The following is a 27,734-nucleotide window of genomic DNA, read 5'->3' on the forward strand; positions in this document are numbered from 1 at the left end:
ACAACCCTGATCGTCACTATAGAGGACAAAACAACCCTGATCAACCCTGGTCGTCACTATAGAGGACAAAACAACCCTGATCGTCACCATAGAGGACAAAACAACCCTGATCAACCCTGATCGTCACTATAGAGGACAAAACAACCCTGATCAACCCTGATCGTCACTATAGAGGACAAAACAACCCTGATCAACCCTGATCGTCACCATAGAGGACAAAACAACCCTGATCAACCCTGATCGTCACTATAGAGGACAAAACAACCCTGATCGTCACTATAGAGGACAAAACAACCCTGATCAACCCTGATCGTCACTATAGAGGACAAAACAACCCTGATCAACCCTGATCGTCACTATAGAGGACAAAACAACCCTGATCGTCACTATAGAGGACAAAACAACCCTGATCAACCCTGGATCGTCACTATAGAGGACAAAACAACCCTGATCAACCCTGGTCGTCACTATAGAGGACAAAACAATAGAGGACAAAACAACCCTGATCGTCACTATAGAGGACAAAACAACCCTGATCGTCACTATAGTGGACAAAACAACCCTGATCGTCACTATAGAGGACAAAACAACCCTGATCGTCACCATAGAGGACAAAACAACCCTGATCGTCACTATAGAGGATAAAACAACCCTGATCGTCACCATAGAGGACAAAACAACCCTGATCAACCCTGGACGTCACTATAGAGGACAAAACAACCCTGATCAACCCTGATCGTCACTATAGAGGACAAAACAACCCTGATCAACCCTGATCGTCACTATAGAGGACAAAACAACCCTGATCAACCCTGGACGTCACTATAGAGGACAAAACAACCCTGATCAACCCTGATCGTCACTATAGAGGACAAAACAACCCTGATCAACCCTGATCGTCACTATAGTGGACAAAACAAGGACAAAACAACCCTGATCGTCACTATAGAGGACAAAACAACCCTGATCAACCCTGATCGTCACTATAGAGGACAAAACAACCCTGATCAACCCACCATATAGAGGACAAAACAACCCTGATCAACCCTGGTCGTCACTATAGAGGACAAAACAACCCTGATCGTCACTATAGAGGACAAAACAACCCTGATCGTCACTATAGAGGACAAACCAACCCTGATCAACCCTGGTCGTCACCATAGAGGACAAAACAACCCTGATCAACCCTGGTCGTCACTATAGAGGCCAAAACAACCCTGGACGTCACTATAGAGGACAAAACAACCCTGATCGTCACTATAGAGGACAAAACAACCCTGATCGTCACTATAGTGGACAAAACAACCCTGATCGTCACTATAGAGGATAAAACAACCCTGATCAACCCTGATAGTCACCATAGAGGACAAAACAACCCTGATCGTCACCATAGAGGACAAAACAACCCTGATCAACCCTGATCGTCACTATAGAGGACAAAAACAACCCTGATCGTCACTATAGAGGACAAAAACAACCCTGATCGTCACTATAGAGGACAAAACAACCCTGATCAACCCTGGACGTCACTATAGAGGACAAAAACAACCCTGATCAACCCTGATCGTCACTATAGAGGACAAAACAACCCTGATCGTCACGTCATAGAGGACAAAAAACAACCCTGATCGTCACCATAGAGGACAAAACAACCTGATCGTCACCATAGAGGACAAAACAACCCTGATCAACCCTGATCGTCACTATAGAGGACAAAACAACCCTGATCAACCCTGACCGTCACTATAGTGGACAAAACAACCCTGATCAACCCTGATCGTCACTATAGAGGACAAAACAACCCTGATCGTCACCATAGAGGACAAAACAACCCTGATCAACCCTGATCGTCACTATAGAGGACAAAACAACCCTGATCAACCCTGATCGTCACTATAGAGGACAAAACAACCCTGATCAACCCTGATCGTCACCTAGAGGACAAAACCCTGGATCGTCACTATAGAGGACAAAACAACCCTGATCAACCCTGATCGTCACTATCACTATAGAGGACAAAACAAATCCCTGATCGTCACTATAGAGGACAAAACAACCCTGATCCCTGATCGTCACCATAGAGGACAAAACAACCCTGACCCTAGAGGACAAATCAACCCTGATCGTCACCATAGAGGACAAAAACCCTGAACCCTGATCGTCACTATAGAGGACAAAACAACCCTGATCAACCCTGATCGTCACTATAGAGGACAAAACAACCCTGATCAACCCTGATCGTCACTATAGAGGACAAAACAACCCTGATCAACCCTGACGTCAACCCTGGACGTCACTATAGAGGACAAAAAAAAACAACCCTGATCGTCACTATAGAGGACAAAACAACCCTGATCAACCCTGATCGTCACTATAGAGGACAAAACAACCCTGATCGTCACTATAGAGGACAAAACAACCCTGATCGTCACTATAGAGGACAAAACAACCCTGATCAACCCTGATCGTCACTATAGAGGACAAAACAACCCTGATCAACCCTGATCGTCACTATAGAGGACAAAACAACCCTGATCAACCCTGATCGTCACTATAGAGGACAAAACAACCCTGATCAACCCTGATCGTCACTATAGAGGACAAAACAACCCTGATCAACCCTGGACGTCACTATAGAGGACAAAACAACCCTGATCAACCCTGATCGTCACTATAGTGGACAAAACAACCCTGATCGTCACTATAGAGGACAAAACAACCCTGATCGTCACTATAGAGGACAAAACAACCCTGATCAACCCTGATCGTCACTATAGAGGACAAAACAACCCTGATCAACCCTGGACGTCACTATAGAGGACAAAACAACCCTGATCGTCACCATAGAGGACAAAACAACCCTGATCAACCCTGATCGTCACTATAGAGGACAAAACAACCCTGATCGTCACTATAGAGGACAAAACAACCCTGATCGTCACTATAGAGGACAAAACAACCCTGATCGTCACTATAGAGGACAAAACAACCCTGATCAACCCTGATCGACAAAACAACCCTGATCAAGCCACACTATAGAGGACAAAACAACCCTGATCAACCCTGATCGTCACTATAGAGGACAAAACAACCCTGATCAACCCTGATCGTCACCATAGAGGACAAAACAACCCTGATCAACCCTGATCGTCACCATAGAGGACAAAACAACCCTGATCAACCCTGATCGTCACTATAGAGGACAAAACAACCCTGATCAACCCTGATCGTCACTATAGAGGACAAAACAACCCTGATCAACCCTGGACGTCACTATAGAGGACAAAACAACCCTGATCGTCACCATAGAGGACAAAACAACCCTGATCAACCCTGATCGTCACTATAGAGGACAAAACAACCCTGATAGAGGACAAAACAACCCTGATCGTCACCATAGAGGACAAAACAACCCTGATCAACCCTGATCGTCACTATAGAGGACAAAACAACCCTGATCAACCCTGATCGTCACTATAGAGGACAAAACAACCCTGATCAACCCTGATCGTCACTATAGAGGACAAAACAACCCTGGACATCACTATAGAGGACAAAACAACCCTGATCAACCCTGATCGTCACTATAGAGGACAAAACAACCCTGATCAACCCTGGACGTCACTATAGTGGACAAAACAACCCTGATCGTCACCATAGAGGACAAAACAACCCTGATCGTCACTATAGAGGACAAAACAACCCTGATCAACCCTGATCGTCACTATAGAGGACAAAACAACCCTGATCAACCCTGGACGTCACTATAGAGGACAAAACAACCCTGATCAACCCTGATCATCACTATATAGGACAAAACAACCCTGATCGTCACCATAGAGGACAAAACAACCCTGATCGTCACTATAGAGGACAAAACAACCCTGATCGTCACCATAGAGGACAAAACAACCCTGATCGTCACCATAGAGGACAAAACAACCCTGATCAACCCTGATCGTCACTATAGAGGACAAAACAACCCTGATCAACCCTGATCGTCACTATAGAGGACAAAACAACCCTGATCAACCCTGATCATCACTATAGAGGACAAAACAACCCTGATCAACCCTGACCGTCACTATAGAGGACAAAACAACCCTGATCAACCCTGATCGTCACTATAGAGGACAAAACAACCCTGATCAACCCTGGACGTCACTATAAAGGACAAAACAACCCTGATCGTCACCATAGAGGACAAAACAACCCTGATCGTCACCATTGAGGACAAAACAACCCTGATCAACCCTGATCGTCACTATAGAGGACAAAACAACCCTGATCAACCCTGGACGTCACTATAGAGGACAAAACAACCCTGATCAACCCTGGACGTCACTATAGTGGACAAAACAACCCTGATCAACCCTGATCGTCACTATAGAGGACAAAACAACCCTGATCAACCCTGGACGTCACTATAGTGGACAAAACAACCCTGATCAATCCTGATCGTCACTATAGTGGACAAAACAACCCTGATCAACCCTGGACGTCGCTATAGTGGACAAAACAACCCTGATCGTCACTATAGAGGACAAAACAACCCTGATCGTCACCATAGAGGACAAAACAACCCTGATCAACCCTGGACGTCACTATAGAGGACAAAACAACCCTGATCAACCCTGATCGTCACTATAGAGGACAAAACAACCCTGATCAACCCTGATCGTCACTATAGAGGACAAAACAACCCTGATCGTCACCATAGAGGACAAAACAACCCTAATCAACCCTGATCGTCACTATAGAGGACAAAACAACCCTGATCAACCCTGGACGTCACTATAGTGGACAAAACAACCCTGATCAATCCTGATCGTCACTATAGTGGACAAAACAACCCTGATCAACCCTGGACGTCGCTATAGAGGACAAAACCACCCTGATCGTCACTATAGTGGACAAAACAACCCTGATCAACCCTGATCGTCACCATAGAGGACAAAACCACCCTGATCAACCCTGGACGTCACTATAGAGGACAAAACAACCCTGATCAACCCTGATCGTCACCATAGAGGACAAAACAACCCTGATCAACCCTGATCGTCACTAAATCAAATCAAATCAAATCAAATTTATTTATATAGCCCTTCGTACATCAGCTGATATCTCAAAGTGCTGTACAGAAACTGGACGTCCCTGATCCACTATAGAGGACAAAACAACCCTGATCAACCCTGGACGTCACTATAGTGGACAAAACAACCCTGATCAACCCTGATCGTCACTATAGTGGACAAAACAACCCTGATCAACCCTGGACGTCACTATAGAGGACAAAACAACCCTGATCGTCACCATAGAGGACAAAACAACCCTGATCAACCCTGGACGTCACTATAGAGGACAAAACAACCCTGATCAACCCTGATCGTCACTATAGTGGACAAAACAACCCTGATCAACCCTGGACGTCACCATAGAGGACAAAACAACCCTGATCAACCCTGGACGTCACCATAGAGGACAAAACAACCCTGATCAACCCTGATCGTCACCATAGAGGACAAAACAACCCTGATCAACCCTGATCGTCACTATAGAGGACAAAACAACCCTGATCAACCCTGATCATCACTATAGTGGACAAAACAACTGACAGGTGTCTAAAAATCGAGCCCACAGACATCTCCAGACATCTCCAGGCATCTCCAGGCAATCTCCAGGCAATCTCCATTGACAAACATTGGCAGTAGAATGGCCCATACGAAAGAGTTCAGTGACTTTCAAAGTGGCACCATCATAGGTGTAAGTGCTGGTATTGTGAAGTGGAAACGTCTAGGAGCAACAACGGCTCAGCCACGAAGTGGTAGGCCACACAAGCTTCACAGAACGGGACTGCCGAGTGCCGAAGCTTTGCAGAGTTCCAAACTGCCCCTGGAAAGCAACGTCAGCACAAGAACTGTTTGTGAAATGTGTTTCCGTGGCCAAGCAGCCGCACACACGCCTAAGATCAACATGCGCAATGCCAAGCGTCGGCTGGAGTGGAATAAAGCTCGCCGCCATTGGACTCTGAAGCAGTAGAAACACGTTCTCTGTTGTGATGAATCACGCTTCACCATCTGTTAGTCCGACGGACGAATCTGGGTTTGGCGGATGCCAGGAGAACGAAACCTACCACAATGCTTAGTGACAACGGTAAAGTTTGGTGGAGGACTAAAAATGGTGTGAGGCTGTTTTTCATGGTTTGGACCCCTTGCATACAATGAGATTCTAGACAATTCTGTGCTTCCGACTTTGTGGAAACAGTTTGAGGAAAACCGTTTCCTGTTTCTGCTTGACAATGCCTCCCCCCCGTGCACCTCAACCCCATGCGAACACCTTTGGGATTAAATGGAACGCCAACTGCGAGCCAGGCCTCATCGCCCAACATCAGTGTTCGACCTCCCCAATATTCCAACATCTAGTGGAAAGCCTTCCCAGAAGAGTGGAGGCTGTTATAGAAGCAATGTTCCTACATCTAGTGGAAAGCCTTCCCAGAAGAGTGGAGGCTGTTATAGCAGTGATGTTCCTACATCTAGTGGAAAGCCTTCCCAGAAGAGAGGAGGCTGTTATAGCAGCAATGTTCCAACATCTAGTGGAAAGCCTTCCCAGAAGAGTGGAGGCTGTTATAGCAGCAATGTTCCTACTTCTAGTGGAAAGCCTTCCCAGAAGAGTGCCCATAATGCCCATGATTTTGGAATGAGATGTTGGGGGGAGGACTAGATACATAAAGTGCTTTCAATTGTAAACGCTCAAACAGATTTGTATGAATATATGTATGAAAATACCCTCGGATAAAAGATGACATTCTGTGCAGTTAGTCGGTTCATATAAAAATCCAAAATGCCAAATTAAACGTTTTAGCTTCACTGCCCAAATAAATCCATAGGGGGTTGTATGTGTCTACGAGCTGATAAACTATATGGGTTAGCACTGAGCCTCTGTGGCTGCGGCAGAATGAAGGCTAGCACTGAGCCTCTGTTAGCACTGAGCCTCTGTTAGCAATGAGCTTCTGTGGCTGTGGCAGAATGAGGGCTAGCACTGAGCCTCTGTTAGCACTGAACCTCTGTGGCTGTGGCAGAATGAGGGCTAGCACTGAGCCTCTGTTAGCACTGAGCCTTTGTTAGCAATGAGCTTCTGTGGCTGTGGCAGAATGAGGGCTAGCACTGAGCCTCTGTTAGCACTGAGCCTCTGTTAGCAATGAGCTTCTGTGGCTGTGGCAGAATGAGGGCTAGCACTGAGCCTCTGTTAGCACTGAGCCTCTGTTAGCACTGAACCTCTGTGGCTATGGCAGAATGAGGGCTAGCACTGAACCTCTGTGGCTGTGGCAGAATGAGGGCTAGCACTGAGCCTCTGTGGCTGTGGCAGAATGAGGGCTAGCACTGAGCCTCTGTTAGCACTGAACCTCTGTGGCTGTGGCAGAATGAGGGCTAGCACTGAACCTCTGTGGCTGTGGCAGAATAAGGGCTAGCACTGAACCTCTGTGGCTGTGGCAGAATGAGGGCTAGCACTGAGCCTCTGTGGCTGTGGCAGAATGAGGGCTAGCACTGAGCCTCTGTTAGCACTGAACCTCTGTGGCTGTGGCAGAATGAGGGCTAGCACTGAACCTCTGTGGCTGTGGCAGAATGAGGGCTAGCACTGAGCCTCTGTGGCTGTGGCAGAGAGGCAGGAGGACTTCACAGGGAATGAGGGCTTGTCCCAAATACTGTAGCACACTATTCCCCATATAGTGCACTACTTTTGAACCGAGCCCTGGTGAAAAGGAGTGCAATATATAGGGAATAGTTTGCCATTTTGGATGTAACTGAAGTCTGCTACAATGAAAGCGGCTGATGAAAGAAGCCTTGATCTCATTGGACGGATAGTGTTACAGGTTATGCTGTACCCAGTCCACTGTTCAGAAACAGGAGCACGGCCCGCTTTAAATTGAAACAGCCTTTGAACCACAGTACAGATCCAAAGGGGTTCACTTTCACAGAGTGACATGTTTGTCAACAAAAAGGTTTTTAATGGTTTGTTTCTCATTTCTTTCAGACGACGAAGTGTGTGGTTGACTGTTTCAGGATTGAAATTGTACTTTGTCTCTTGGGGGAGGGGGGGGGGGGTGACTGATATCTTTGACAATTGTCGGGGAGACGCATTGATTTTTCAGTTCTGATGGTGGGCCTGGCTGATTTGTTTCAGTTCTGATGGTGGGCCTGGCTGATTTGTTTCAGTTCTGATGGTGGGCCTGGCTGATATGTTTCAGTTCTGATGGTGGGCCTGGCTGATATGTTTCAGTTCTGATGGTGGGCCTGGCTGATATGTTTCAGTTCTGATGGTGGGCCTGGCTGATTTGTTTCAGTTCTGATGGTGGGCCTGGCTGATATGTTTCAGTTCTGATGGTGGGTCTGGCTGATATGTTTCAGTTCTGATGGTGGGCCTGGCTGATATGTTTCAGTTCTGATGGTGGGCCTGGCTGATATGTTTCAGTTCTGATGGTGGGCCTGGCTGATATGTTTCAGTTCTGATGGTGGGCCTGGCTGATTTGTTTCAGTTCTGATGGTGGGCCTGGCTGATTTGTTTCAGTTCTGATGGTGGGCCTGGCTGATATGTGTCAGTTCTGATGGTGGGCCATTCCAGTCAAATCTGGTCTAAAGTAGTGCACTATTTGGGAATAGGGTAGTGCACTATATAGGGAATAGGGTTCTACAGGGCTCTGGTCTAAAGTAGTGTACTATATAGGGAATAGGGTTTTACAGGGCTCTGGTCTAAAGTAGTGTACTATATAGGGAATAGGGTTCTACAGGGCTCTGGTCTAAAGTAGTGTACTATATAGGGAATAGGGTTCTATAGGGCTCTGGTCTAAAGTAGTGTACTATATAGGGAATAGGGTTCTATAGGGTTCTGGTCTAAAGTAGTACACTATATAGGGAATAGGGTAGTGCACTATATAGGGAATAGGTTGACTTTTGGAATGCAGGTTATTGTATTTCTATGTTCATTAGCTGTTGAAGTGAAGCACGGTACTCAGACTATAGTGATGTAAACCATCCACGGTACTCAGGCTATAGTGATGTGGGCTTGACTTCAGGACATGACAGGCTCATCGTGGCTGGAGGGTGTTGCTGAAGAGCTCAAATCTTCCGCTGAGGTCAGGACAGGATTTCACTGGAAACACAACAAAAACAAAAACACCAATACCCAACACAGTTAGACAACACAGCTATGAATGAATGATTTAGTCCAAGCAGGGAGTCTCATTGATGTGTAATAATGTGATTGTGTTTTAGTGAATTTTCATTGACCGTTGACACAGTAATGAAATAACATTGGCTGGGCTACTCACAGTGCTTGAAGAGGAAGCTATGCAATGCTCCAATGGATGAGGGCACACAGAACATGGCTTCAGTTCATGTCAGGAGGAGAGTTCTTAAATCAGGGAACATATGACGGGTCTTATCTGGAAACACAAATAGCAGATACATGGAGTTACACATTAATCAGAACTGAAAATGTAATCTACGGTAATGAAGAGGGCTTCAGTTGTTCAGGGGGCTTCATTTTAGCTGATGTTGTGATTGAGTACTAACTTGACTGTTGGTGCAAAGATAAGTTGATGAGGGATCCGGCTGGTTTCCCCTCTTCTCCTCTTCTCCTCTTCACCTCTTCTCCTCTTAAAGCAATTCTTCTAGACACCTATCTTTCAACAGTCAAATACAATGCCTGATGACAGAGTTGTATCTTTACAGTCATGTACCTGTGTGTACAGTATGTTTGTGTGTGTGTGTACAGTATGTGTGTGTGTGTACAGTATGTTTGTGTGTGTGTGTACAGTATGTGTGTGTGTGTACAGTATGTTTGTGTGTGTGTGTACAGTATGTGTGTGTGTGTGTACAGTATGTGTGTGTACAGTATGTGTGTGTGTGTGTGTGTGTGTGTGTGTGTGTGTGTGTGTGTGTGTGTGTGTACAGTATGTGTGTGTGTGTACAGTATGTTTGTGTGTGTGTACCATGTGTGTGTGTGTGTGTGTGTACAGTATGTTTGTGTGTGTACAGTATGTGTGTGTGTGTGTGTACAGTATGTCATAAGGTGAATGCACCAATTTGTAAGTCGCTCTGGATAAGAGCGTCTGCTAAATGACTTAAATGTAAATGTAAATGTATGTGTGTGTGTGTACAGTATGTTTGTGTGTGTACCATGTGTGTGTGTGTGTACAGTATGTTTGTGTGTGTACCATGTGTGTGTGTGTGTGTGTGTGTGTGTACAGTATGTGTGTGTGTACAGTATGTGTGTGTGTGTGTGTGTGTAGTGTGTGTGTGTGTGTGTGTGTGTGTGTACAGTATGTGTGTGTGTACAGTATGTGTGTGTGTGTTGCATTAACTCACTGGAGTATCAAGAAGCCCTCAGCTTCAATCATACCCAGACTTCTCTCACTTAGCACACACACACACACACACACACACACACACACACACACACACACACACACACACCCCCCACCCCTCCCAGATGTATAATTCATTCCATTAGTCTGCCTGACTGGCTGGTTGGTACAAGCATAGACATGTCTCTGTGAGTACTAGGTGTGGGTTCAAATACTATCTATCTGAAGTCTTTCAAAGACATTGAACGCTTGCTTTAGCCTGTCTGGAGTACCAGATGGGAGGAGTTTGCACTTTTGTGACTGTTCTATTAGTTCCTTTACACATACTCAATCGAGCTCGGCTAAAATATATATATTTTTTTCCAAACAGTACTTGAACCCATATCTTACGGGTACAAAGGATGAATGTACTTCTACAGCTCACTGTGTAAAACACCTGGCTTATAGTGTATAAATCATTTTCTGTTGCTCTTGTAAGAATTGGATTTTGTAACCTCACTCTCCGGCTTGAAAAATACAATCTTAGAAGAATCTATAGCTTTGATTCTAGCTGGCTGGCTTGCACGAGTTAATGAACTAAACTTGGCAGTGTGGTGACGTGAGACTAACTACTGCATTTACATTTACATTTAAGTCATTTAGCAGACGCTCTTATCCAGAGCGACTTACAAATTGGTGCTTTCACCTTATGACATCCAGTGGAACAGCCACTTTACAATAGTGCATCTAGGTCTTTTAAGGGGGGGAGGGGAGAAGGATTACTTTATCCTATCCTAGGTATTCCTTAAAGAGGTGGGGTTTCAGGTGTCTCCGGGAGGTGGTGATTGACTCCGCTGTCCTGGCGTCGTGAGGGAGTTTGTTCCACCATTGGGGGGCCAGAGCAGCGAACAGTTTTGACTGGGCTGAGCGGGAACTGTACTTCCTCAGTGGTAGGGAGGCGAGCAGGCCAGAGGTGGATGAACGCAGTGCCCTTGTTTGGGTGTAGGGCCTGATCAGAGCCTGGAGGTAGTGAGGTGCCGTTCCCCTCACAGCTCCGTAGGTACTGTACTAGAAAACGGTTGTGACTAGATGGAGCACAGCTATGAACAGAAGTGACTTTTGTAGAAGGTTAGGAGGAAGAGAATTTTAGGTAACCTTAACCTAACCTTAACCTAATTCTCCTAACCTTTTGTTCTACTAAGCTGGTATGAAAAAGTCACTAACGTCAGTAGTTGTCAACACTCTAGTCAAAACCCTTGAGAACCTAACTAATTTATTTAGCAGTGGGTTCTCCCCACTTACCCCGTCTAACAGAGTCCTTGGCGGCAAGGTCGTGCTATCAAGATGACAACCTGAGAGCTACTCTGTCTCCTCACGATGATGCCTGTGTTTGGGTTCTACTGTAACAACAACCTCATTCTTAGTGTCTTTCTTTTCAGCAGTGGAGTGTCACTCTCCTTCCATATTAGATTTATTAACAGACAGATGAAACAGGTGAGGAGGAGACCTTTTTTTTCATTTTAACCAGGCAAGTCAGTTAAGAACAAATTCTTATTTACAATGGCGGCCTAGGAACAGTGGGTTTAACTGCCTTGTTCGAGGGACAAAACGACAGATTTTTTTATCTTGTCAGCTCGGGGATTCGATCTAGCAACCTTTCGGTTACTAGCCCAACGCTCTAACCACTAGGCTTCCTGCCACCCCATAGCACGGGGCGGCAGGTAGCCTAGTGAGGAGGAGACACACAGTGGCAAGAAACAGTATGTGAACCCTTTGGAATTACCTGGATTTCTGCATAAATTGGGTCATAACATTTGATCTGACCTTCATCTAAGTCACAACAATAGACAAACACAGTCTGCTTAAACTATTATCACACAAATTATTGTATTATTCCTGTTTATATTGAATACATCATTAAACAATTCACAGTGTAGGTTGGGAAAAGTATGTGAACCCCCAAGGCTAATGACTTCTCCAAAAGCTAATTGGAGTCAGGAGTCAGCTAACCTGGAGTCCAACCAATGAGACGAGATTGGAGATGTTGGTTAGAGCTACCTTGCCGTATAAAAAACACTCTCAGAATGTTAGTTTGCTGTTCACAGGAAGCATTGCCTGATGAGAACCAATGCCTCGAACAAAAGAGATCTCAGAAGACCTAAGATTAAGAATTGTTAACTTGCATAAAGCTGGAAAGGATTACATAAGTATCTCTAATAGCCTTGACGTTCATCAGTCCACAGTAAGACAAATTGTCTCTAAAGTTCAGCGCTGTTGCTACTCTCCCTAGGAGTGGCCGTCCTGCAAAGATGACTGTGGACAGATGAAACTAAAGTTGAGTCGTTTGGAAGGAACACGCATCACTATGAAAAAAAGGCACAGCACACCGACATCAAAACCTCATCCCAGCTGTAAAGTATGGTGGAGGGAGCATCATGGTTTGGGGCTGCTTTGCTGCCTGAGGGTTTGGACAGCTTGCTATCATCGACGGAAAAATGAATTCCCAAGTTTATCAAGACTTTTTGCAGGAGAATATAAGGCTATCTGTCTGCCAATTGAAGCTCAACAGATGTTGTGTGACGCAACAGGAAAACAACCCAAAACACAGAAGTAAATCAACAACAGAATGGCTTCAACAGAAGAAAATACGTCTTCTGGAGTGGCCCAGTCAGAGTCCTGACCTTCTGGAGTGGCCCAGTCAGAGTCCTGACCTTCTGTAGTGGCCCAGTCAGAGTCCTGACCTTCTGGAGTGGCCCAGTCAGAGTCCTGACCTCAACCTGATTGAGATGCTGTGGCATGACCTCAAGAGAGCAGTTCACACCAGACATCACAAGAATATTGCTGAAATGAAACAGTTTGGTAAAGAGGAATGGTCCAAAATTCCTCCTGACCGTTGTGCAGTTCGGATCCGTTGAGGTTATTGCTGCCAAAGGAGGGTCAACCAGTTATTAAATCCAAGGGTTCACATACTTTTCCCACCCTGCACTATGAATGTTTACACGGTGTGTTTAATAAAGACATGAAAACGTATAATTGTTTGCGTGTTATTAGTTTAAGCAGACTGTGTTTGTCTATTGTTGTGACTTAGATGGAGTATTTTCAGTCCTACTGTGTGTCGTCTGACTGCTGTTCCCGACACCAGACATCACTGTGACCTTGGGCTCCACTGTACTGTGGACATGGAGGGGCCATGCTACTGTAGAAGATCACTCTGCCCATACTAATAGGCTGTTTATACCATCATAGTAAACCTCTACATCTGAATCCCAAATGGCACTTTATTGCCTTTTATAGTTACTTTTAACTAGGGCCTATCGGCCAGGGCCCATCGACCAGGGCCTATCGGCCAGGGCCCATCGACCAGGGCCTATCGGCCAGGGCCCATCGACCAGGGCCCATCGGCCAGGGCCCATCGACCAGGGCCCATCGACCAGGGCCCATCGACTAGGGCCCATCGACCAGGGCCCATCGACTAGGGCCCATCGGGACTCCCATCAGCCTCTGGTCAAAATCAGGGGTGTATGAGCCATCTGGCAATTCTGGCGAATGTCAGAGACTAAGTTCGGGCCGGGGGCCCATGAACATTTTAAGATAAAAAAAAAAAAAGAGAGAGATTTTTTTTTTTTTTTTGTGCAATTTGTTATACTAATCTATAATGGGCCTTTGGCTGATCAGTGGGCAACGGCCGGGCCCCCTACCAAGATGTGCCGATATTGGTTTTGTGATAGGCTGAGCTGAGGTCACGCAAACTACCATTCAAAGTCAAATGTGACATCAGCAAAGAGACCTGCAACGACTCTTTCATCAGTTAGATGATGGATCATGGGTCGTAAAAATGGAAAGGGTGCTAATAAACCTAGAAAGAGCTCTACATTGTCACTTCACACAAAATATCCTGTATTTATATTTATCATGGATCCCCATTAGTTCCTGTCAAGGCAGCAGCTACTCTTCCTGGGGTTTATTATGGATCCCCATTAGTTCCTGCCAAGGCAGCAGCTACTCTTCCTGGGGTTTATTATGGATCCACATTAGTTCCTGTCAAGGCAGCAGCTACTCTTCCTGGGGTTTATCATGGATACCCATTAGTTCCTGTCAAGGCAGCAGCTACTCTTCCTGGGGTTTATTATGGATCCCCATTAGTTCCTGCCAAGGCAGCAGCTACTCTTCCTGGGGTTTATTATGGATCCCCATTAGTTCCTGTCAAGTCAGCCAGCTACTCTTCCTGGGGTTTATTATGGATTCCCATTAGTTCCTGCCAAGGCAGCAGCTACTCTTCCTGGGGTTTATTATGGATCCCCATTACTTCCTGCCAAGGCAGCAGCTACTCTTCCTGGGGTTTATTATGGATCCCCATTAGTTCCTGCCAAGGCAGCAGCTACTCTTCCTGGGGTTTATTATGGATCCCCATTAGTTCCTGCCAAGTCAGCAGCTACTCTTCCTGGGGTTTATTATGGATCCCCATTAGTTCCTGCCAAGTCAGCAGCTACTCTTCCTGGGGTTTATTATGGGTCCCCATTAGTTCCTGCCAAGGCAGCAGCTACTCTTCCTGGGGTTTATTATGGATCCCCATTAGTTCCTGCCAAGGCAGCAGCTACTCTTCCTAGGGTTTATTATGGATCCCCATTAGTTCCTGTCAAGGCAGCAGCTACTCTTCCTGGGGTTTATTATGGATCCCCATTAGTTCCTGCCAAGGCAGCAGCTACTCTTCCTGGGGTTTATTATGGATCCCCATTAGTTCCTGCCAAGGCAGCAGCTACTCTTCCTGGGGTTTATTATGGATCCCCATTAGTTCCTGCCAAGGCAGCAGCTACTCTTCCTGGGGTTTATTATGGATACCCATTAGTTCCTGCCAAGGCAGCAGCTAATCTTCCTGGGGTTTATTATGGATCCCCATTAGTTCCTGTCAAGGCAGCAGCTACTCTTCCTGGGGTTTATTATGGATCCCCATTAGTTCCTGTCAAGGCTGCAGCTACTCTTCCTGGGGTTTATTATGGATCCCCATTAGTTCCTGTCAAGGCAGCAGCTACTCTTCCTGGGGTTTATAATGGATCCCCATTAGTTCCTGCCATAGCAGCAGCTACTCTTCCTGGGGTTTATTATGGATCCCCATTACTTCCTGCCAAGGCAGCAGCTACCCTTCCTGGGGTTTATTATGGATCCCCATTAGTTCCTGTCAAGGCAGCCAGCTACTCTTCCTGGGGTTTATTATGGATCCCCATTAGTTCCTGCCAAGGCAGCAGCTACTCTTCCTGGGGTTTATTATGGATCCCCATTAGTTCCTGTCAAGGCAGCCAGCTACTCATCCTGGGGTTTATTATGGATCCCCATTAGTTCCTACCAAGGCAGCAGCTACTCTTCCTGGGGTTTATTATGGATCCCCATTAGTTCCTGTCAAGGCAGCAGCTACTCAGCAACGACTCAGTTTCAGAATGGGTGGCAAGAAATGTTAGTCCTAAATATTTAAAAAACTAAAAGCATTGTATTTGGGTCAAATCATTCACTAAATCCCAAACTCTCTCCTCCCCTCCCTTCTCCCCACTCCTCCCCTCTCCTCCTCTCTCCACTCCTTTGCTCTCCCATACCCCTCTCCTCCCCTCTCCTCCCCTCTCTCCACTCCCCTCTCTCCTCCTCTCCCCTCTATCCACTCCTCCCCTCTCCCCACTCCTACCCTCTCCCCTCTCCCTATCCCACTCTCTCCCTCCCCATTACTCTCTCCCCTTTTCACTCTCTCTCTTTTCTCTCTGTCTTCCTCTCCATTTCCCTCCTCTCTCCTCCTCTCCCCTCTATCCACTCCTCCCCTCTCCCCTCCTCTCCCCACTCCTACCCTCTCCCCTCTCCCTATCCCACTCCCTCCCTCCCCCATTACACTCTCCCCTTTTCACTCTCTCGCTCTCTTTCTCTCTGTCTTCCTCTCCATTTCCCTCCTCTCCCCTCTATCCACTCCTACCCTCTCCCCTCCTCTCCCCACTCCTACCCTCTCCCCTCTCCCTATCCCAATCTCTCCCTCCCCCATTACTCTCTCCCCTTTTCACTCTCTCTCTCTCTTTCTCTCTGTCCTCCTCTCCATTTCCCTCCTCTCTCTCCTCCCCTCTCTCCCTCCACAGTGGATAGCCCTGGCCTCTCTGTTCTTCATCCTCGTGTCCATCTCCACCTTCTGCCTGGAGACCCACGAGTTCTTCAACCCCATCGTGAACCGCACCGAGCTTGAGCTGGTGGACAACGTGACGGTGGAGCATGTGTACCAGGAGACGGAGACGGTGGTCTATCTCACCTATATCGAGGGCGTCTGCGTGGTCTGGTTTACCTTTGAGTTCATGATGAGAGTCATATTCTGTCCGGACAAGATGGAGTTCATGAAGAAAGCTCTCAACGTTATCGACTTCGTGGCTATCTTACCGTTCTACCTGGAGGTCGGGCTGAGTGGGCTGTCGTCTAAAGCGGCTAAGGATGTTCTGGGGTTCCTGAGGGTGGTGAGGTTCGTCAGGATCCTGCGTATCTTCAAGCTGACCCGTCACTTCGTGGGCCTGAGGGTTCTGGGTCACACGTTACGAGCAAGCACCAATGAGTTCCTACTCCTCATCATCTTCCTCGCACTCGGAGTCCTCATCTTCGCCACGATGATCTACTACGCCGAACGGATGGGTGCGGACCCGACCGACCCGCGCGCCAGCGAGCACACGCACTTCAAGAACATCCCCATCGGATTCTGGTGGGCCGTCGTTACCATGACGACCCTTGGTTACGGCGACATGTACCCCCAGACGTGGTCTGGCATGCTTGTCGGAGCGCTGTGCGCCCTGTCGGGTGTACTGACCATCGCCATGCCCGTCCCCGTGATCGTCAACAACTTTGGAATGTATTACTCCTTGGCCATGGCGAAGCAGAAGCTACCAAAGAAGAAGAACAAGCATATCCCACGAGCACCCCAACCAGGATCACCCAACTACTATAAGTCCAGCATCAACTCTCCTCCAACGCCCCATAAAGCACCGCTCCTTCCTGATAGCCCGAAATTAGTCCACCCCGTTTTGGCACTGGCTCAAAACATTACTATGACACACGATGACGTCTTCAAAGTAAAGTTTCCAGGTGAGAAATCTCTTCTTTTCTCTCCTCTCCTTCCCTCTTAATTTCTTCTCTTCTCTGTAGTCAAACCCTCCTGCCACATCCTATTGTTCAGCTGTTTGTCTCGCTGTCTGTCTCACTATTTGTCTCGCTGTCTGTCTCACTATTTGTCTCGCTGTTTGTCTCGCTGTCTGTCTCACTGTCTCTCTCACTGTCTCTCTCACTGTCTGTCTCGCTGTCTGTCTCGCTGTCTGTCTCGCTGTCTGTCTCACTGTCTGTCTCACTGTCTGTCTCGCTGTCTGTCTCACTGTCTGTCTCACTATTTGTCTCGCTGTTTGTCTCGCTGTCTGTCTCACTGTCTCTCTCACTGTCTCTCTCACTGTCTGTCTCGCTGTCTGTTTCGCTGTCTGTCTCGCTGTCTGTCTCACTGTCTCTCTCACTGTCTCTCTCACTGTCTCTCTCACTGTCTGTCTCACTGTCTGTCTCGCTGTCTGTCTCACTGTCTCTCTCACTGTCTGTCTCGCTGTCTGTCTCGCTGTCTGTCTCGCTGTCTGTCTCACTGTCTCTCTCACTGTCTGTCTCACTGTCTGTCTCGCTGTCTGTCTCGCTGTCTGTCTCACTGTCTGTCTCGCTGTCTGTCTCGCTGTCTGTCTCACTGTCTGTCTCGCTGTCTCTCTCACTGTCTGTCTCGCTGTCTGTCTCGCTGTCTGTCTCACTGTCTCTCTCACTGTCTGTCTCACTGTCTCTCTCATTGTCTGTCTCACTGTCTGTCTCGCTGTCTGTCTCGCTGTCTGTCTCACTGTCTCTCTCACTGTCTGTCTCGCTGTCTGTCTCGCTGTCTGTCTCGCTGTCTGTCTCGCTGTCTGTCTCACTGTCTGTCTCACTGTCTGTCTCACTGTCTGTCTCACTGTCTGTCTCGCTGTCTCTCTCACTGTCTGTCTCACTGTCTGTCTCGCTGTCTGTCTCACTGTCTCTCTCACTGTCTGTCTCACTGTCTCTCTCACTGTCTGTCTCGCTGTCTCTCTCACTGTCTGTCTCACTGTCTGTCTCACTGTCTGTCTCGCTGTCTGTCTCGCTGTCTCTCTCGCTGTCTCTCTCGCTGTCTCTCTCGCTGTCTGTCTCGCTGTCTCTCTCACTGTCTCTCTCACTGTCTGTCTCACTGTCTGTCTCACTATTTGTCTCGCTGTTTGTCTCGCTATCTGTCTCACTGTCGCTCTCACTGTCTGTCTCGCTGTCTGTCTCACTATTTGTCTCGCTGTTTGTCTCGCTGTCTGTCTCGCTGTCTGTCTCACTGTCTGTCTCACTGTCTGTCTCACTGTCTCTCTCACTATTTGTCTCACTGTCTGTCTCACTGTCTGTCTCACTATTTGTCTCGCTGTTTGTCTCACTGTCTGTCTCACTGTCTGTCTCACTGTCTCTCTCACTGTCTCTCTCACTGTCTGTCTCACTGTCTGTCTCACTATTTGTCTCGCTGTTTGTCTCGCTGTCTGTCTCACTGTCTCTCTCACTGTCTGTCTCGCTGTCTGTCTCACTATTTGTCTCGCTGTTTGTCTCACTGTCTGTCTCGCTGTCTGTCTCACTGTCTCTCTCACTATTTGTCTCACTGTCTGTCTCACTGTCTGTCTCACTGTCTGTCTCACTATTTGTCTCGCCGTTTGTCTCGCTGTCTGTCTCGCTGTCTGTCTCACTGTCTCTCTCACTATTTGTCTCACTGTCTGTCTCACTGTCTGTCTCACTATTTGTCTCACTGTCTGTCTCACTGTCTGTCTCACTGTCTGTCTCACTGTCTCTCTCACTGTCTCTCTCGCTGTCTGTCTCGCTGTCTGTCTCGCTGTCTGTCTCACTGTCTGTCTCACTGTCTCTCTCGCTGTCTGTTTCACTGTCTGTCTCACTGTCTCTCTCACTGTCTGTCTCACTGTCTCTCTCTCTGTCTGTCTCACTGTCTCTCTCACTGTCTGTCTCACTGTCTCTCTCACTGTCTCTCTCACTGTCTGTCTCGCTGTCTGTCTCGCTGTCTGTCTCGCTGTCTGTCTCGCTGTCTGTCTCGCTGTCTGTCTGACTGTCTCTCTCACTGTCTCTCTCACTGTCTGTCTCGCTGTCTGTCTCACTGTCTCTCTCACTGTCTGTCTCACTGTTTATCTGTAGACGCCCTCCCTCTACACCCAGTGGCTCAACCAGGTAACTCAAATTCATCTCTCATTTGCCACCTTCCTAGCACTCTCACAGCCAGGCTGGCGTCTGCATCTGTGTCACACACACCTATATAGTAATAATTATGAAATGAAGATTCATATATGTGTAAGGGGCTTACATCAAGGCAATGAAAAGATATGTAAAAGATTCTGTAAAACTAAAAACCCGTATGAAGTTAGCGATTGTTGTTGTGTAGTAATTTGGCATCAATAACAGAAATGTTGTTACTATTGTAACTACAACAGCTTTACTATAAAAGAAAGAGCAATTTAAAGTTCAGTGTTAATTTTAGGCATATAACATTTACATTTAAGTCATTTAGCAGACGCTCTTATCCAGAGCGACTTACAAATTGGTGCGTTCACCTTATGACATCCAGTGGAGCAGCCACTTTACAATAGTGCATCTAAATCTTTTAAGGGGGGGGGGGTGAGAAGGATTACTTTATCCTATCCTAGGTATTCCTATAAAGGACAATCTCATCAAGTTAAGTACTGGACAAGCATGGCACACATTAACTTGTGCTGATCATTGAATGCAGGCGACTAACATGCACTACCGAGGTACTAGGCTGCTACTCATACTCATACTAAAATGCACCCGCCACTAAACCCACTAACCATCTGAGTCCAGACACCATCACCACCACTACTACTGTACACACTGTAATATCCTTCTGTAGCTTGCTTCAAATCCTGCTGTTGACTGTCCGAGGCAGTGCTAGTATAATTTATTTAACTTCTTATGGGCGTCCCACCTGGCCAACATCCGGTGAAATTGCAGAGCGTGAAATTCAAACTACAGTATTATAAATATTTAACTTTCATAAAATCACAAGTGTAACACATCAAAATAAAGCTTAACTTCTTGTTAATCCAGTCTCAGCCACTCTCTCAGATTTCAAAAAGGCTTTACGACGAAAGCAAACAATGCGATTATCTGAGGACAGCGACCCGCATACAAAACCATGAAAAACATATTTCAACAAGGCAGGTGCGACACGAAAGTCAGAAATAGCGACATAGAAAACGACTTACCTTTGATGATCTTCTTCTGTTGGCACTCCAACAGGTCCCAGTTACATCACAAATGGTCCATTTGTTCGATAATGTCCTTCTTTATACCCATAAAACTCTGTTTAGCTGGCGCGCTTCAGTCAATAATCCACCCAGTTTCCCTCCATCAAAATGCATAAAAAATGAATCCCAAACGTTACTAATAAACTATTCCAAACAAGTCAAACAATGTTAATAATGAAACCTTAGGTACCCTAATATGTAAATAAATAAATAAAATTTAAGACAGAGAATCATTGTTGTCTTTACCGGAGAAAAATAACAAAGAACGCACTCTCGTCCACGCGCTTGGAAACACTACAGCCAAAATGGGAACCACCTAGAAAAACTACAATTTCGGGCAAATGTTTCCAAAAATCAGCCTGAAACTCTTTCTAAAGACTGTTGACATCTAGTGGAAGCTCAAGGAACTGCAATCAGGGAGGACTTCGCCTTATAATAAAAGTGACAGCCATTGAAAATAGTGGTAGGGGTGGGGGGTTTGTCTGCCATATCAGTTCTGTTATACTCACAGCCATGATCTGTGTTTTCTATCTAAATCTACCAATTATATGCATATCCTAGCTTCTGGGCCTGAATAACAGGCAGTTTACTTTGGGCACGATTTTCATCCGGAAGTGAAAATACTGCCCCCTACACAGGAGAGGTTAAACAGTCAGTAATATTTTATTTGAATCATGCTGGGATGTGTGCAATACAGAATGTAGCACGCAACATAAAGCTTTCATACCTCATCTTCTAATCAAAGGTGCTGCACCTCAGACCTTCTCCCCTATGTGGGCTTCCGAGTGGGACAGCATTTCAGTGCAAGACGCGTCACTGCAGTGCCTGGTTCGAATCCAGGCTGTGTCACATCCAGCCGTGATTGGGAGTCCCATGGGGCGGTGCACAATTGCCCCAGGGTCGTCCTGGTTTGGCCGGGGTAGGCCGTCATTGTAAATAAGAATTTGTTGTTTAACTTTCCTAGTTAAATCAAAGTTAAATACATTTAAAAGACAATGTAAGATAGGTGAATTGCAACAGCACTATGCTCCATTCAAAACATACCCCCCCCGTATCCAATTTCCCTGTAACATAACGGAGACTTACGTTTTTCACTTTTGATTTTGGTTAAAAGATATTTCACAGCGATTTAGATAGCTCAATAATTCCCTACGTTGTTCAATGCTTGTTTCCTCACATAAACCCGAAATAGAGCTAACAGTGTCGAATTTTAGTAACCAGGAAATTATGATTTTTCTATATTGGTCACTTGACCCTACTTCCACTAGATAACACAGCCACAAAGTCAAAACAGCTTTCCCATTTTGACAACAGATGCCTCTCCAGTGGCAGAAATCAATAGGCGAATATCACAGCCAAGCACAACACTGGCGGGTAAGTAGCACTTTAAAACAATATCACCCTATTACTGCAGCTATATTATGGATATTTTCTTGAAATTATGTTTTTGTTGTTAAAAAAAATTCTATATGTAGCTCCTTTAAGCTGGTAATTGTTTGTTACTAAACATTATATGATTAACTTTTGACAGACTTCAGCACTGATTAAAGGGAGGTTAGCCTCTGAGGGAAGGAATGAAGTTGTATTGAATTGAATTGGGATGCCCATTTATCTAATTGTTGCAGTTCTCTGCTCTGGTCTCTTGTTTGGCAGTTGGACAAGAAGCATTGAAATCTTTTATTTGATCAGAGTGTTTGACCTTGTTGTCTGTATCTCCTGGAGAAATTATATTCTAATTTTACTTCTATGGAATGTCCTGAATCTCCTGATCTAATTCTGTTTCTATGGAATCTCATATTCTAATTCTGTTTCTATGGAATGTCCTATTCTAATTCTGTTTCTATGGAATATCCTTTTCTAATTCTGTTTCTATAGAATCTCCTGTTCTAATTCTATTTCTATGGAATCTCCTGTTCTAATTCTATTTCTATGGAATCTCCTGTTCTAATTATATTTACAGTGGGGCAAAAAAAGTATTTAGTCAGCCACCAATTGTGCAAGTTCTCCCACTTAAAAAGATGAGAGGCCTGCAATTTTCATCATAGGTACACTTCAACTATGACAGACAAAATGACAGGCCTCTCTCATCTTTTAAGTGGGAGAACTTGCGCAATTGGTGGCTGACTAAATACTTTTTTGCCCCACTGTATATGGAATCTCCTGTTTTAATTCTGTTTCTATGGAATCTCCTGTTCTAATTCTATTTCTATGGAATCTCCTGTTCTAATTCTGTTTCTATGGAATCTCCTGTTCTAATTCTATTTCCATGGAATCTCCTGTTCTAATTCTGTTTCTATGGAATCTCCTGTTCTAATTATATTTCCATGGAATCTCCTGTTCTAATTCTGTTTCTATGGAATCTCCTGTTCTAATTATATTTCCATGGAATCTCCTGTTCTAATTCTGTTTCTATGGAATCTCCTGTTCTAATTATATTTCCATGGAATCTCCTGTTCTAATTCTGTTTCTATGGAATCTCCTGTTCTAATTCTGTTTCTATGGAATCTCCTGTTCTAATTATATTTCCATGGAATCTCCTGTTCTAATTCTGTTTCTATGGAATCTCCTGTTCTAATTCTGTTTCTATGGAATCTCCTGTTCTAATTATATTTCAATGGAATCTCCTGTTCTAATTCTGTTTCTATGGAATCTCCTGTTCTAATTCTGTTTCTATGGAATCTCCTGTTCTAATTCTATTTCCATGGAATCTCCTGTTCTAATTCTGTTTCTATGGAATCTCCTGTTCTAATTCTGTTTCTATGGAATCTCCTGTTCTAATTCTATTTCCATGGAATCTCCTGTGTGTCTGTCTGAAGATTCCAAGCTGAATGGGGAGGCGGCCAACGCAGCTCTAGCCAATGAAGACTGTCCTCATATAGACCAGGCCATCTCGCCAGAGGAGATTTTCAGCCCCAGTGAGAGAGAACGGCCTTGTTGTCTCATCACCACAGCTGCAGAACGACCCAACCACAAAGGGTGTAGAGTCAGGAGGGGTACGTACACCTACAGTAACAGCCAAACACAGTCCAACCACACAGGGGGAGGAGGGAGGAGAGTTATGTACTGTAACAGCCAAACATAGGCAGCTATTAAACGGGTTGCTTTCCCTACAACCTGATTTCTCATAATCATACATACAGTACACAATTTCAACCTGTGGGCCAACACGCATGTGCACACGCATGTGACGCATATATTGAGAACTTGTTCTCAACTTGCCTACCTGGTTAAATAAAGGTGAAATAAATAAATAAATAAAATATGACGCACACGCACGCGCACACACACACACACACACCACACACACACGCACGCGCACGCACACGCACACACACACACACACACACACACACACACACACACACAAGGTTGTTATCCAAGCCTTTGCTCTACCCCCTAACTGTCATCTTATAGATCTGCATTCTGGTTTGACCTCTCCTCCTCCTAACAATAGACAGCGGTCACTTTACATTCGGTTTTGTCTTTCTTTTGACCAATGTGTTTTTGATATGTCTTTGTAGATGATACTTGTAGCTACCGTAGCTCTGTAGAGAAGTGCTCTGAACTCCATAGAACATGACGGGTCATTAAAGACGCCCTCCAGATTCAGCTAGTTTGGAGCCTTTCCCATTGAAAAACAATAAGTAAATACAGTAATGTACCTAACCACTTAAGCAGATGTTTTTTTGTTGTTGTTTTGTTTTTTTGACTCATCTTCGAAAGTCTGAGTTCTAAAAATACTTCTGCAAAAAAATCAAGGTCAGGACATTACAGGATATTATAGGACATTACTGGACATTACTTGACATTACTGGACATTACAGGACATTTCTGGACATTACAGGACATTTCTGGACATTACTGGACATTACAGGACATTACTGGACATTACTTGACATTACTGGACATTACTGGACATTACTGGACATTACAGGACATTAAAGGACATTACTGTACATTACAGGACATTACTGGACATTACTGTACATTACAGGACATTACTGGACATTACAGGACATTACTGGACATTACAGGACATTACTGTACATTACAGGACATTACTGGACATTACAGGACATTACTGGACATTACAGGACATTTCTGGACATTAATGGACATTACAGGACATTACTGGACATTACTTGACATTACTGGACATTACAGGACATTAATGGACATTACAGGACATTACAGGACATTACTGGACATTACAGGACATTTCTGGACATTACAGGACATTACAGGACATTACTGTACATTACAGGACATTACTGGACATTACTGGACATTACAGGACATGACAGGACATTACTGGACGTTACTTGACATTACAGGACATTACTGGACATTACTGGATATTACAGGACATTACTGGACATTACTGTACATTACAGGACATTACTGGACATTACAGGACATGACAGGACATTACTGGACATTACAGGACATTACTGGACATTACAGGACATTACTGGACATTACAGGACATTACTGGACATGACAGGACATTACTTGACATTACAGGACATTACTGGACATTACTGGACATTACAGGACATTACTGGACATTACTGTACATTACAGGACATTACTGACATTACTGGACATTACAGGACATGACAGGACATTACTGGACATTACTTGACATTACTGGACATTACAGGACATTACTGGACATTACAGGACATTACAGGACATTACTGGACATTACAGGACATTACTGGACATTACTGGACATGACAGGACATTACTGGACATTACTTGACATTACAGGACATTACTGGACATTACAGGACATTACAGGACATTACTGGACATTACAGGACATTTCTGGACATTACAGGACATTACAATACATTACAGGACATTACTGGACATTACTGGACATTACTGGACATTACAGGACATGACAGGACATTACTGGACATTACAGGACATTACTGGACATTACTGTACATTACAGGACATTACTGGACATTACTGGACATTACAGGACATGACAGGATATTACTGGACATTACTTGACATTACAGGACATTACTGGACATTACAGGACATTACAGGACATTACTGTACATTGAAGGACATTACTGGACATTACAGGACATTACTGGACATTACATGACATTACTGGACATTACAGGACATTACTGGACATTACAGGACATTTCTGGACATTACAGGACATTACAGGACATTACTGTACATTACAGGACATTGCTGGACATTACTGGACATTACTGGACATGACAGGACATTACTGGACATTACTTGACATTACAGGACATTACTGGACATTACAGGACATTACTTGACATTACTGGACATTACAGGACATTACTGGACATTACAGGACATTTCTGGACATTACTGGACATTACTGGACATTACAGGACATTACTTGACATTACTGGACATTACAGGACATTACTGGACATTACAGGACATTACTGTACATTACAGGACATTACTGGACATTACAGGACATGACAGGATATTACTGGACATTACTTGACATTACAGGACATTACTGGACATTACTGGACATTACAGGACATTACTGGACATTACTGGACATTACAGGACATTACTGGACATTACTGTACATTACAGGACATTACTGGTCATTACAGGACGTTACAGGACATTACAGGACATTACTGTACATTGCAGGACATTACTGGACATGACAGGACATTATTGGACATTACTTGACATTACAAGACATTACTGGACATTACTTGACATTACTGGACATTACAGGACATTACTGGACATTACAGGACCTTTCTGGACATTACTGGACATTACTTGACATTACTGGACATTACAGGACATTACAAGACATTACAGGACATTACTGGACATTACAGGACATTACTGGACATTACTTGACATTACATGACATTACTGGACATTACAGGACATGACAGGACATTACTGGACATTACAGGACATTACTGGACATTACTGGACATTACAGGACATTACTGTACATTGCAGGACATTACTGGACATTACTGGACATTACAGGACATTACTGGACATTACAGGACATTACTGGACATTTCTGGACATTACAGGACATTACAGGACATTACAGGACATTACTTGACATTACTGGACATTACAGGACATTACTAGACATTACAGGACATTATGGACATTACAGGACATTTCTGGACATTACAGGATATTACTTGACATTACTGGACATTACAGGACATTACTGGACATTACAGGACATTACTGGACATTACTGGACATTACAGGACATTACTGGACATTACAGGACATTACAGGACATTACTGTACATTGCAGGACATTACTGGACATTACAGGACATTTCTGGACATTACTGTACATTACAGGACATTGCTGGACATTACTGGACATTACTGGACATGACAGGACATTACTGGACATTACTTGACATTACAGGACATTACTGGACATTACAGGACATTACTTGACATTACTGGACATTACAGGACATTACTGGACATTACAGGACATTTCTGGACATTACTGGACATTACTTGACATTACTGGACATTACAGGACATTACTTGACATTACTGGACATTACAGGACATTACTGGACATTACAGGACATTACTGTACATTACAGGACATTACTGGACATTACAGGACATGACAGGATATTACTGGACATTACTTGACATTACAGGACATTACTGGACATTACTGGACATTACAGGACATTACTGGACATTACTGTACATTACAGGACATTACTGGACATTACAGGACGTTACAGGACATTACAGGACATTACTGTACATTGCAGGACATTACTGGACATGACAGGACATTACTGTACATTACAGGACATTACTGTACATTGCAGGACATTACTGGACATGACAGGACATTATTGGACATTACTGGACATTACAGGACATTACTGGACATTACTTGACATTACATGACATTACTGGACATTACAGGACATGACAGGACATTACTGGACATTACAGGACATTACTGGACATTACTGGACATTACAGGACATTACTGTACATTGCAG

The 27,734-nt window shown here is 44.8% G+C and overlaps 1 protein-coding gene across 1 annotated transcript in view; it reads left to right on the forward strand.

Moving 5' to 3' along the window:
- The window catches only part of LOC115123449 (potassium voltage-gated channel subfamily C member 1-like), an 81,686-nt gene that overhangs the window by 27,638 nt on the left and 26,314 nt on the right, over window positions 1-27,734 (forward strand). The window contains exons 2-5 of the mRNA XM_065022244.1: window positions 16,450-17,434; window positions 19,556-19,588; window positions 21,997-22,056; window positions 23,499-23,675. Of these exons, the coding sequence (XP_064878316.1) occupies window positions 16,450-17,434; window positions 19,556-19,588; window positions 21,997-22,056; window positions 23,499-23,675 (1,255 nt within the window). The remainder of the gene's footprint in view (window positions 1-16,449; window positions 17,435-19,555; window positions 19,589-21,996; window positions 22,057-23,498; window positions 23,676-27,734) is intronic.

This window comes from Oncorhynchus nerka, linkage group LG9a (genome assembly GCF_034236695.1).
Source record: "Oncorhynchus nerka isolate Pitt River linkage group LG9a, Oner_Uvic_2.0, whole genome shotgun sequence".
Classification (NCBI taxonomy): domain Eukaryota; kingdom Metazoa; phylum Chordata; class Actinopteri; order Salmoniformes; family Salmonidae; genus Oncorhynchus; species Oncorhynchus nerka.